The following is a 12693-nucleotide window of genomic DNA, read 5'->3' on the forward strand; positions in this document are numbered from 1 at the left end:
TCTGCATCACACCGACAGTCTCTGGGCGGAGGAACAACATGTCATATGAAGCCTGGGTTAAAGAATAATATTATGAGGGAAGAGAATGTAGCGCACACTAAACACTGCTGAGATTGTCGTGTCATTTTCCGCTCTCTTGGTCCATTATGGCTTGTGAATGGCCGTCATAATGTTTGAGACAATTGAATACGGTGTTGAGCTTTGTGAACACGCTTCAAAGGTCACAGGTCACATTCACGATGTAGACCTCCAGATGTTGGAGGCTTTGGAAGTGAGACTTTAGAGTAAACATCCTGAAGACACTTATAACAAACACATCTGTCTGTCTGTCTGTCTGTCTGTCCGTCTGTCCATATGATGAAGTGTACATATACAGTATCATACACTTCACAAAATGTAACATAATAATTATAATAATATAACCCTGGACACAAAGTTGAATGCATTTGTAATGATTTTTTTTCACAGTAAGGTTTCATTGAATCAGCTTAACTTGTGCTCAATATTTATTTTGAAATGTCATAAAAACTAAATGCAACTCAGTAATACAAATCATTCACACAACAATACAGACATAAATGTAAACAGCATTATCATACGATCAAGATGTCTCTCAGTTACCTCCACGTCTCACGGTGGGTCATACTGGGTTATGATATCAAATATTCCTGTTATTTCTCAAACAGAAAAAGAGAGATATGCGTGTGTGCCTCTCGACAGCAGCTAAACTCAGATATGATCTTCTACTTTCTCAATCTTGATATATAATATATTGGTCGTGACGACATATTTTCATGACAGTAACACTTAGAAATACACGGCCTTCACCTCAACTCCATTCTCCCACATGCTGCTGGGCTCCTTGATTTTGTCACTGATGGTGGAGAGGGTGGAGGAGTTCTCGGGGGGGTCGGGGTCAGGCAGCTGCCACTCAATGAAAATCAAATACATGAAAGTACCTAAAACCCCTCCGATAAGTGGGGCCACCAGAGGCACCCAGAACCAGTAGTTGTAACACCTGGAGAGCAAACAGAGAGGAGTTCAGGTGAGAGTTTGTTTATTTAAAGTGGCGTTAATCTACATTCTTTTAGACATAAAGAGGGAAAGAAACAGAGAATTATTACCCAACTCTGCAGCTCTACACAGCTTCTTTTTACCCCCTTTTTTTTTGCATCTTTTAGCTCAATGTTTTGGCTCAGTGTTCGTAAGTCTATATCATGTAAGGGATGTGTGTTTATCCAGCATGTTTTTGAGTTATTCTGCCCTCTACAGCATAATCAATTAATGCAGCTTTAAATAGATTAGATGAAGCACAAATAGATGTACATAGATCACAAAGAGAGCAACAGGTTGCATCATGGAACAAACACAGGCTATAATCAGATATTCTGTAACAAGCTGACAGGTCATGTTCCTACATACGTCATATTCTGAGAAACACAAGTTGAAAGATCTGTAAGAATGGCAATCAATGCCCTTCTTCAAATGTCATTGCAACAGTGCAAGTCTATTGTGTAGCTTGACCTGCAAGGCCCTAAAATTGTTGATAAGAAATATGGATTTCTTGGTTATCAGTTTGTAAACTTGTATGTGTTAAGAGCTGTGAAAGTGCGCTCTATATGCAAGATAAGAGACTCACGTGAAGACCTCGGAGCCCCAGCCTGCAGTCAGTGTGAAGAGTCGTGGCCCCAGGTCCCGGGCAGGATTTATTGCAGCACCACAGTTTGCTGACATAGACATGGAGATCCCCAGGACGATCACGGCCACTATAGCAGGAATCAGCTCCGAGGGAGCCGGGGTGTTCCTCTTTTCACCCAAACACAGGATGCACAACATCAGCATGCCGGTGCCCACGACCTGATGAAAAGAATACAGGTTAAAGGAGTGAATGATGAGCGCAGTGGAGGAAAATCTGTTCTAAAGTTTAGACGCATCCTCCGACTGACCTGGTCAAGGAAACATCCACCCAGAGTCATATACCCTGAAGGATATGTGGCAAATATAGATGCCGTCTCATTTGGGCCATAAACAGTCAATACTCCTCCGCTAAAGTCCATGATGGCATCTGAGACAGAAACGGAGACTGAAAATGTGTACAACGCTTCTGCCAATGTAATACTCATTTATTTAGGTCTAAAATGTATCGCCCGCCTGTGTGTCAATGATAAAGTGTTTGAGGAGGCAGAAAGACGAACCGTAGTAGACCAGGTAGACCAGCCCCGATGCCAGATACGCCCCCAGCAGCTGGGAGAGGCAGTAGGGCACCAGTCTTCCCCAGGGCACCTGCCCCAACGTACAGAAACTCAGCGTCACCGCCGGGTTCAGATGAGCACCTACAGAGGCAAACAGGAGATGGAGGGAGCAGAGGACAGGAAGGAGGACGACAGAAGTGAATTACCTTTAGGGACTGGATGGTAATTCAATCCTAGATTATTTGTAGCCATGTCGTGTGTCAACTAACTGGTGGATATCAGACTGAAGACCTTGAAAAGCTGGACAAGGCCGAGAGCACCAGGTATTAGTGTGATAAATCTAAAGTGCTCAGATCTGTGAATCACTGCAGTAAATGGAAAGTCTAAACGCAGTCTGAGGCAGAACACTGAAGACTGTATTTTACTGTGGGATTCTTCATCGTGTGATATTGAGTTAAAAGATCCTTCCATCTACCTGTGATGCCCTTGGTGAGGTACATAGCTGACATGACGCCCACGGAGAAGGCCATGTTGACCGACAGGAACTGGCCTTTAGTCTCTCTGCTCGTCTTCACCTGAGCTGCAGCGGAGCAGCCGAAGAGCTTCACAGAAGACAAAGAGGAAAGCCAAGTATGAAAAGGCAGCAGAGACACAACATGAGACAATCCTGTCATATACAGGTAAAACACATTTTGTATTGTTTTATCAGCATTATACATACAAACATGATTCAGACCGTAATAAATTAAATCAATATATAACTTATTTCAAACCAACATATACCTGTTTTAATATACATTAAAACATTTTTCAAAACTCAGCTAGAAGGACACCCCCCCCCCCCCCCCCCCCCCCCCCCCCCCACCTGAGGTTGTTAAAATGTGATGATATAATATCCACTGAACTTTGTAATGGAACTCTCCACTCGTTATCTAAATGGCCATATAAGAGAGAATGTGACTCTGAACCTCACAGATGAGAGGAAGTAAACAAACTGTATGTGTTCATCTCATAAATACCACACTTACAGTAATATTCTTTCTGATAAGACTGAATGGCCTTTTAATCACCAATTGAAATTGTATTACCCATCAATTCAAGGTCAATTAAAGCAAGTTATGGTATCATAATATGAATGCAAATGCCAAGGCGGATAAACAGCAGTTGGGTAAAAAAAAAAAGTTCTGTCGAAGTTCTAGTGAAATCAATTTTTTTTTTTTTTTGGATTATGTTGATTTATCTACAGCATTTTCCATATTTTGCTTATAATTTATTTCATGTTTTGTATACATCTGATTTTCTTTTTTAGAAAAAAAATGCAGCAAACTGACTAAATCAAAATACAAGTAGAAGATAGGATATAGAAAAATCTGTAGCAATAATAAAACTGCGGAGAGCATGAATCCCAATACGAACTTGATATAAGTAGTTTAATAAATGACATACATTACATACGTTTTTGCACGTTGTCTGCACATAACTTCAGTCTTAAACTCCACTGGTGGTGAAAATAATTAGATCATTGAAGTCAAATAAAAACATATACCATCTTTTAATTATTTGCTTTACCAATACAACTACAATGGGAGTTTTCAAACTATGTGATGTTGTAATATTTCCAGTGGTCATTTAAATTAATTGTAATTTAAGGAATATGCAACCTGTTACTGAGATGTCCAATGGAACCAAAACTAAGACAAAATTAATTAATGAATTATTTAAAATATATATTCAAACTGCATTACAAATTAAACAAAATTGCAAGACAATGTAGTAAATTAAGGCCATGTCTCAAAGAATTATGGATATACTGTGTATAACTTACTCATATAAGTTAATCTCTGTTGCATTTTTAAGTGGTTTAAAAAAAATGCCCTGAAACTGTGTGGACCTTACAAGTATATAAAATAAAATAACAAAACCAAAATACAAGCACAAAGTTAAAAACACGAGTGTCACTTACCAGCAAGACGAAGGTTCCCAAGAACTCAGCCATGCACTCTCGTACCAGGGCATTCTTCACTCTCAGTCTCATGATGTGCAGGTTCATTATCTCTTCTCTGCTCACACTGAACTCCGTCTCTGCTGTTGTTTCTGTCCGTCTGTCCAGCAGCTGATGTTGGTGAAGAAGTTTACTGTCACAACTTCCCCTTGAGCATCTGATGACCTGCAGTCTGTATCTCCACCCCACCTCCTCTACATATCTGCCTCTTCTTTCTCCACAGCTGGTCAATTTATTTATTTACTGATTTATTGGATCGACACACTTTAGGATTGGCTGAAGCAGAGAGTCATGTCCCTCAGCTGTTGCTGATATGGTTGCTTATAGGAACAGAGGCCATAAACAGATTGTGTAAAATTTCAAATCATTGGATCATATTTGACAAATACTTAATAATTCTTGTTTCTATATGAAAGAAGAGTGTGTATATTTGTATCTGTGTATTGTCATGTTACATGTCTGTTTTATGGATGTAAATTAGCATTCTTGCTAGCTCCAGCGTGTTTACATCTTGTATTTTATACTGATGATCTTCAATACGTGTCGAGTCCCTAACAAATAAAAAAATAAACCAAAAGAATGGCAAAAAGTGCCTTTAACTTGTAGGTTTATCTGAATGGATGTTGAAATTTTAAATGTCAACTGGTAAATGATCTCCATAGAATTAAAAAAAAAGCCATAAATAAGTGCAATCCAAAATCTATAGTGGTGTGGTGAAACCTTCCTTGGTGAAAGGTGAGGCAGATGAAAGGGAAGCCTCTGTCAGCATCATCAGAGAGCAAGATGTTACAATAACCCGTCTTCACTGAACTCTGGACTCCTAATGGATTATGTAACCCAAATATTTGCTGTGTAGGAGCAAAGAACTGTGTTATTGCTGATAATTCCCTGAGAGGCACCTGACATGAAAAGAAAACGTCTGATATCAGATAAGATGCAGACTGTTTGACACATGTCAGCTCTACATCCTCACTGGTGAGGATTTCTACAACAGACGGGGAGGATATATAGTCATTTGGGGGAAGTGAAGTGATTACGGTCTCTCCTTGACATAAACCATGACATGGAACTAATAAAAAGATGAGGAAGATATCTCACCATCTCCCTCTGCAGGACATACGAATGAAAAGCATCACTTTAAGTGGATTTAATAAAAAGCAATATAAACACTAAATGCAGTTAGCTTCTATTCACAATATATTACAACATGTGTTTTCAGTTACAGGCGCCACATTAATAGCTTTTAGCTGACCAAAGCATCTGTTACAAAGGTTGGTTGACTTGATAAATGTATGAGCCATCAGTGCACGTTAATTATAGCTGGTATATAAATATCCCAGGCCTTGAGGTAGATGTAATACACAATGTACATAAAGTCAGAAAAAATACACACGTTGGTCTCCTCTATATTTCCTTTAGGATTTGTTATGACTACAAATTGTTGATTTATTTTAATAAAATTAGGTCTAGATATGTCTCACGTAATCCGTGTCAAGTTCGTAGCAATTAATGGATGGCTTTTAGTTCCTTCCCTGTGCTCAAAGCACCTCAACAATCGTCATGTCTCCAGCCGTTTCACAGGGCGACGCAGCACCACGTCCACAGGCCCAGGGGGCAGTCTTCTGATCAAAGTCCAGGCCTCCAGGCGTCTCATCCCCACCACGCTCATACCTTCAATCTCTTCCACCTGATCCCCAGGACACACCTTGTCCACGGGACCTCCTGAAGGGGAAAGGGTGGATTTAATGAGCATGTCTCTTTACTCCAAGTGCTCATAATGAAAACATAGTGCAGCATGTGTGAGTCTAGATATAGAATCTTGTTTCTGATAATGGCAAAAATGTTTCTCTTTTCTGCATATATTACAAGTTACACCTGGATCCTGTGCACAAATTGAGATAAAAAAAAAAGCTTGAATTCTCACCCTGGAAGATCTTCTGTACAGTGAGAGGTCTGTTCCCACGATTGGAGTCTACACCTCCCTCCAGGCTGAAGCCCAGATCCCTGCTGTTCTTCTCAAGACGCACACAAAAAAGCTGACCTGAGAGCAACACATAAAGCACAGTTACAGTATCTCACTTTAACCTGCTGCAGATTTAGGACGTATCTCTTATCAGTACGACTTCTCACCTGTCTCGGTGACCTGAGTCTGTGTTGGTCCCTGACTATTTGTATGTGCTTCTCCTTTACAGACATTGCTAATTCCTCCCCTCCTCAGGACCACCACTCCCATCTCCCGAGTCTTTGCTCTTCTCAGGACCCTCAGGGCCTCCCAGTGGACAAAGCCGCACAGTGCCGTGCCGTTGATTGACAGGACCTGGTCGCCTTCCCTTATGGAGCCTTCCTGGGCTGCAACACCTGAGTGAAACACCTTGTGAACCTGAGCAGAACAAACAGGGACAAATGAAGAGAGTGAGGATAAGGCTTTTAAATACTTTTTGGGAGAAAATAGGAAGGGGTGTTTCCTCACAGTGACGGGCTTGTTCTGGTCTACGCCTCCCGCCACACTGAAGCCCAGTCCCACACCTACGTCCTTATGGAGAACCACCACCTTCACATCGTTGTAGTCCTGAAAAAGGGAAGGAAAAAAGAATGAGTTACACTTCAAAGTACTATGTTTGGTCAAAGTCACCTAATTCATGGTAATGTTAAGATTGTTGCACCACAAAAAGTTGCTGATGTTGCTGTTGGTACCTGCAGGGCGCTGTCCCCCATGCCCCTGACATCCTCCAGCAGCCTGTCCAGCTCCTCACTGGGCATCACAGACACACAGGACAGGGCCGACATGTCTGAGCTCAGCGAGGCGGTCCGATGGCTTGCAGATTGCCACTCATCGCTGTCATTCTCCGACTCATAGTCCACTCCAGCAAAGTTGCACAGGTCTGAAAGACTGCAGGAAGGAAAGGTGAGAGTTTTGAGGGTGAAAAGACTGAAAAACTGTTAGAAGGAAAAGTTCCAGCAAACCAAAAATATAATAAATGACAGCACTCACCTGACACAGAAGCTCTTGTGATCTATCTGGCTCATGTTACTAGTGATGGTCACGGAGGACTCTCCAGAGTCTGAATCATAGTTTGAATCATCGTCCCTCTGTGTATCATCATCATCCTCATAATCATCTTCATCATCATTCCAGACCTTAATAGTTGGGCTCAAGCCAGCGACCCAGGCATCCAGGTCAAGAAGCTGTTTCTTCCCATTTGGATGGGCTGTGTTGGCATCTGGAGAGAAGAGATCAGGGAGGTTGCTGATGGACGAAGTCGCGAGGGGGTGAGGAAGACCAGGGGAATGTCGAACGGGAATTTTGGCTGCTTCTGTGAGGATAGACGTACTTTCATTCTCACTGTCTGCAATGGGAATGGCGTTTTCCGGTTTAGTGTTTGGTAAAAGTAAGGGTGAGTTGTTTGGCGAGTTTGTCGGAGTCTTGTCTTCATCACTTACAGGTGAAGTGACCCTAGGGGGCGTTGTTTTCTGCAGATCAGCCGAAGTGTCACTGGAGTCTGAAGTGAGCCACGATGGACTCTCTCTTGCCTCCGCAGGGCTTGAGATTTTGTGGAAATCTGTTTCGTCTATGTAAAAGTTTCTACCTGGTCTTTGACCTCCTCCATTTAGTGAGATTTCTAGTGTACTTCTGACTGTGGAATATTTACCAAGATCTTCGGCATAGTTGTTACCACGGCCCATTTCTTTTTGTTCATTCTCAACCAAGACATTCCCCTCTCTCTCTTTCCTCCCTAATCTTAACCCAACCTCATCCAAAGATCTATTTGACCCAAGGTCCTTTCCTGCTTCTGTGACTTTCTCTGTAGTTTCCTCAGCTGCCTTCCCTCCCTCTTTCAATCCCTCCCACCTGTATCTCAATCCACCTATCGCTTTTGCTGACCCACTCCTTTTTACCCTATCATGAGGCTCGTCGAGCTGCATGGGCACTGAAAAGGCCCGTCTGGGCATCAGGACCTGTCCTGTAGAAATACCCTGGACTCTCTGTGTGAGAGCCTCAAACTGATTGATCTTATTTCTCACACTGGCTGCGGAGGCGGCCAACAACTTGTCTGGGAATTTCCTCCTCTCTATTGATTTCATTGTGTTTTTCTGTGGGTTTGAATCGAACACATCATCAGTTTGGCTACTCTTCAATTCCATGTTTTCTTTTGATCCATCATCTGTCGTCTGTTTTTTAAGCAACCCGGATAAATCTCTCAAAGAAAGCGATCTCTCTTCTTCTAAGAAAGTGTTGGACTGTGGTGGTCCAGTAAGTCCTGTTGCAGCCTGCCTTGCAGATCGAATCTGAGCTGCTACAGAGTACCTGCTCCTTGCTCTATCCAGAGACTGTGTGCCCATTTCCTCTAACCCTCTGCCCCCGTTAACTCCTCCTACCTCTGAATACTTGCCCTGGATCGGTCCTTGCCACTGTACCCCTGATCTGTCCCTGGTCCTGACTGCCCCCTGAGAAAGTAAAGTCTCAGAATCCAAAGTGTGTTTTTGTGTCCCGGTGAATGATTTCCTGCTTTGCACTGGACTGAGGCTGCATCTCTCTTGTGAAGAGAAACGCCTGGGGAAGGTTCCCCCTGATGACCTCTCATATGACCTCTGCTGTGGTGAAATGAGGACGTCTGCAGTTGTTTCTCTGTGATGGGACGGCACAGGCGTAGTAGAGAAGTCCCTCATTTTGCTGCAATCTTCCGTTTTACCAAAACCAGCTGACCCATAGAGTTTCTCTATCCGCTCGATTATAGTCTGACCTCCTTTGGGCCCATATGAAGAAGCTGTCCCTTTGAGGCCAGAGCCGGGTCCTGACAGGGATCTCAATCTAGTGGGGAGAGAATTACCCCTGTCCAAGGTCTGACCCACCTGACTCACTGGGCTCCTCTCATGAACATTACTTGTACTGGCGGAGTTATAGGCCTGTATTGAAGACATCACCCTGCCCCTCTTGCCTTCAACTCCAGTCCTCCTTTCATCCAAGCCTTGTTTGGTTGACAACACGAATACGTCAGCCAATTTGCCCCGATCAGTGGTTGATGTTCCTGCTCTCCAATCCAAACTCTTACTTCTACTTGGCATGTTGTACCTCCTCCAGTCTGTCCGGCCCTGACGTTCAGATGCAGGGTAACATTTTCTACTTCCGTCAGTGCCAATCTCTGCCATAGTTTTGTCTCCTGTGCCATTCTGGGTCAGCTTGGTAGATATTATATAGCCTGATGTTTCCTCCTCCTCCTTTGTCGTACCATTTATCCCAGTGTACTCCCTGTATCTCGCTCTCTTGCCATCTTCCTCGGTTCCCTTCCTCTCCTCCTCTGCAAAAGATCTTTGTTTCCTAAACCCTGGCCTGCGAGTGAGACTGTAAGAGGGAGAGTTAGCTGAGCGAACGGTGAAGCATGCTCCTGTCCTCTGCTGGTCATAGTCACTCACTGGGGTAGGGAGCGTGGACAAGTCCATTGTCAGAGTAAACAAAGTTAATGACCTGCTGTCAAGTGCCAAATCCCAAAAAGAGAGCGGAAGAGTGAACTTGATATTTAAGAGATTCCAAGCAACTGTCTTTTCAGACTGCAATCTGGAAGCAGTTTGTCTGAATGCAGCAGCTGTGAGTGTGTAAAAACCAATGAAAACTGCACAACTGCTGCCCTCATTAAATCCTTCATTAAAAAGGTTGATATTTCAGCAACGCTCCTGCTGATTCTCTGTTCTGTAGACTGGAGATGACCCCCCTGGACACCTCTCCTTGACCTCTTGTCGTCCTGTCTCTTGCAGCCTTCAGTTCCACCGAGCACCACATCAGCGAACAGCTTCCATTGCCTGCCAGGCATAAAAATGTACAAATGTCTATCCTGAGAACAGATTGGGCTGGAATGTTATGATATGTGGATTGTGGTTGCTCTGGCTCCTCGAGACGGTCAAACAGAAACACAGTGGTTTAGGACAGTGAACACAACATGTTACAGAGAAGCATAAAGTGGACAGTGAATGGAGGAGATTTTAAAATGATAAGAGTAACAAGAGAACCAAAACACCACGACATATTCAATCCTTTCAGATGTTCCATTTTGCAACACATTCCTGCCATTCTGACATTTTCCTACACTGGCTCAATGAGGCCATTCACAGAACATATAATGCATTCTGTTGCACACACATATCATAACAACTGTTTACACAAGCAACATACTCATGACTACCAGTCCCCGTCAGCAAAACCTGAACCAAAAACTGGAAAAACTCACCGAACAGCAATCCAGCCAGCAAAAACAATGTATTAAAGTGCCACAGTCAGTCTCTGTGCAGCGCGTATTGGTCTCATAGCAAGACAACGAATGGAAACCTTGTAACGGTTGATTCAGGTGATATTATCAGATAAGATGGACAAAAATGAGGACAAAGTCACTCTGATTTACATACAGCCTGCTGGGAGGTAGATAGCATTACCGATGGACAATGGCTCATCAGGGATATCTGAGTTCACAGCCATACACAACAGTAAGCCAGAGAAACAATCTTTGATAATTTATCAAGTCAGAATTAGGATCCAATCATCTTTACTGACAGTGAACACAAATATTGTAAGCTTTTGATTTACTGTACAGACACAACAGGACAAAAATAGTCAGATAAAACTGCCTGTAGAATCCTATGATGCTGTAATTCAATGTGGGTTACAGCGTGTAACTTAGGGCGACAGCCTATGTGGTGCTTTCTAGTGCAGGTGAGCGTGAGTGTCGGTTTACAGAAACACCTGTTCTGCGAGGTCACAAAAAAACTCCCATCTGGGTTACCCGGGCAACACTGCAGTTTTCTGTGCCAATTGAACCGCCAAAAAAGTAACAAATGTACTCAGACATCAGGCAAGAACAAATCCATCACATTTACTGACTAATTAGAAATGAGCTTATTAATCACACATTCACAAACACATGTGCCTTACCTTTTCTTCGAGGGACTTCTTTATTTGTTCTCCACCACTGTGTTGACACAGGTTCATAGCAAAGGCATCACTACGTAATGACATCAGCTCCTACACTCCCCTCTCTTCTCTTTCCGTCAGCTTTGCATGATAGAGTGTGTACAGTGACGCCAACCTGCCACACTGGTTTATCCTCTCGTCCTCCCTCTCTCTCTACCTCCCTCCCTGTCTCTCTCTCCTCCCCCTTTCATTGTTGTTTCCTCTCTCCCTCTTCTCACAGAGTAGCATTCCTGACTACAATTCAATGTGTCACCAACTAAATGTCCAGATTGCGTGCACGAACACACACACAAACACAGACGTACACCTCGCAGACACTTCAAAACTTTAAACTTCCTCTTATCAACATTTCATTGCTCAAGGGAGAGAAGATGTAGTTCAGAAAGTTGTGTGAAACAGAACAAGAATGACACTTTGCACCCCACCTCAAGGCAAACCTAAGTTTAATCATCTGGGCTGAGCAGGTATCAAAATACATAATAACAGAGCACCTTTAATTGGGACCAGAGAACACAAAAGAGCTCATGTGGGCCCAGAAATACCAGCAGGGATTAATATTGTTAAAAGTACACCTCTCCTATGTCATGTTCAACAAAACAGAACTCCATTACAGACGTATTCACTGAGAAGCAGTGGGACTTTAATGCTGGAGGAGAAAAGTATCTGAGATCACTGAGATCCACACAGAAGAAGAAGTATTGGTTGTGCAAAATTTGGATTCTGCAAAGTGGGAAGGTCAAACAGCTTTAGAGTGTTAGCAGAATGATACATCACATTAAAAGAATCAATACCAGTACTTACAGCTTTGCTTGTCATGTCGAGCCTTGTGTTCTTACTGCTGCTTTTATGTGTACACCTGCTTCCTGTGAGACAGCGGAAACTGTGGTTTCTACATCAGCCAACAAGGTCTTAAAGCCTCTCTGTGTCTGTCAATATCAAAACCAACCAAGTTAGAGGTATTGATCAACAGCCAATCTTAGGACCTTAATGATCCAATCAGTGATTCCCCACACAGACACATGGTCTTCTCAGGACAGTAATAAGTCTGTGAGTCAGCGTAAACGGCTCCAAGCGTGACCCCACAGACACCCACCCTTGTCCCTGACAGAAGAATGGCACTCAGTGTCTCCAGTGGATGGATGCAAAACAATGCCTTGCTCACACAGAGACACTGGTTCTGTAAATTCATTCTTTAGGGTGGAGGACTCAGGGGCCAGGGGGGAAAGGGCAGTTCATGGCATTTAATCAGTAGAGCTCAGCAGATATAAATAGTCTGCAGGCAATTCAGTGTCAAGCAACACAAAAATAAACAGCAAGAATGTGAAAATTGAGCAATTTAATGTTCTCTAGCTTTGTGTCAGACTGTTGGAGCTGAATGTTATAGGATTTGCCAGCCTTCATTTTCTGTCATTGGTGTTTGTTGGATTCGGTTCTTTGTTGGGATGACAGCAGATGGCAGAAGAGGCCAGAGAAACATGAACCTGACGTCACTCATGTTCACGTGACCAACGCGGAAGTCAACAAACCGGGCAGACGGCGAA

General features: G+C 43.1%; 2 protein-coding genes across 3 annotated transcripts; both read right to left on the reverse strand.

Moving 5' to 3' along the window:
- Positions 1–483: 483 nt before the first annotated feature.
- Positions 484–5186, reverse strand: aqp10a (aquaporin 10a). The gene is made up of 6 exons (XM_084026376.1): positions 4156–5186; positions 2668–2794; positions 2196–2333; positions 1947–2065; positions 1640–1857; positions 484–1018 (listed from the first exon to the last, which is right to left on the reverse strand). Exons 1-6 carry the CDS (start codon positions 4240–4242, stop codon positions 808–810), a joined length of 900 nt encoding a protein of 299 aa, XP_083882502.1. The 5' UTR covers positions 4243–5186; the 3' UTR covers positions 484–807.
- A 140-nt stretch (positions 5187–5326) lies between these two features.
- LOC311024114 (uncharacterized protein) lies at positions 5327–11264 on the reverse strand. 2 transcript variants are annotated; one of them, XM_084026374.1, is made up of 7 exons: positions 11114–11264; positions 7187–9990; positions 6889–7084; positions 6665–6763; positions 6325–6574; positions 6119–6235; positions 5327–5916 (listed from the first exon to the last, which is right to left on the reverse strand). In XM_084026374.1, exons 2-7 carry the CDS (start codon positions 9631–9633, stop codon positions 5753–5755), a joined length of 3273 nt encoding a protein of 1090 aa, XP_083882500.1. In that variant the 5' UTR covers positions 9634–9990; positions 11114–11264; the 3' UTR covers positions 5327–5752. The 2 variants fall into 2 exon arrangements, with proteins under 2 accessions (XP_083882500.1, XP_083882501.1); XM_084026375.1 differs by lacking the exon at positions 11114–11264 and having other exon boundaries at positions 7187–10699.
- Positions 11265–12693: the final 1429 nt, after the last annotated feature.

This window comes from Eutrigla gurnardus (genome assembly GCF_963514095.1).
Source record: "Eutrigla gurnardus genome assembly, chromosome: 14".
NCBI lineage: Eukaryota > Metazoa > Chordata > Actinopteri > Perciformes > Triglidae > Eutrigla > Eutrigla gurnardus.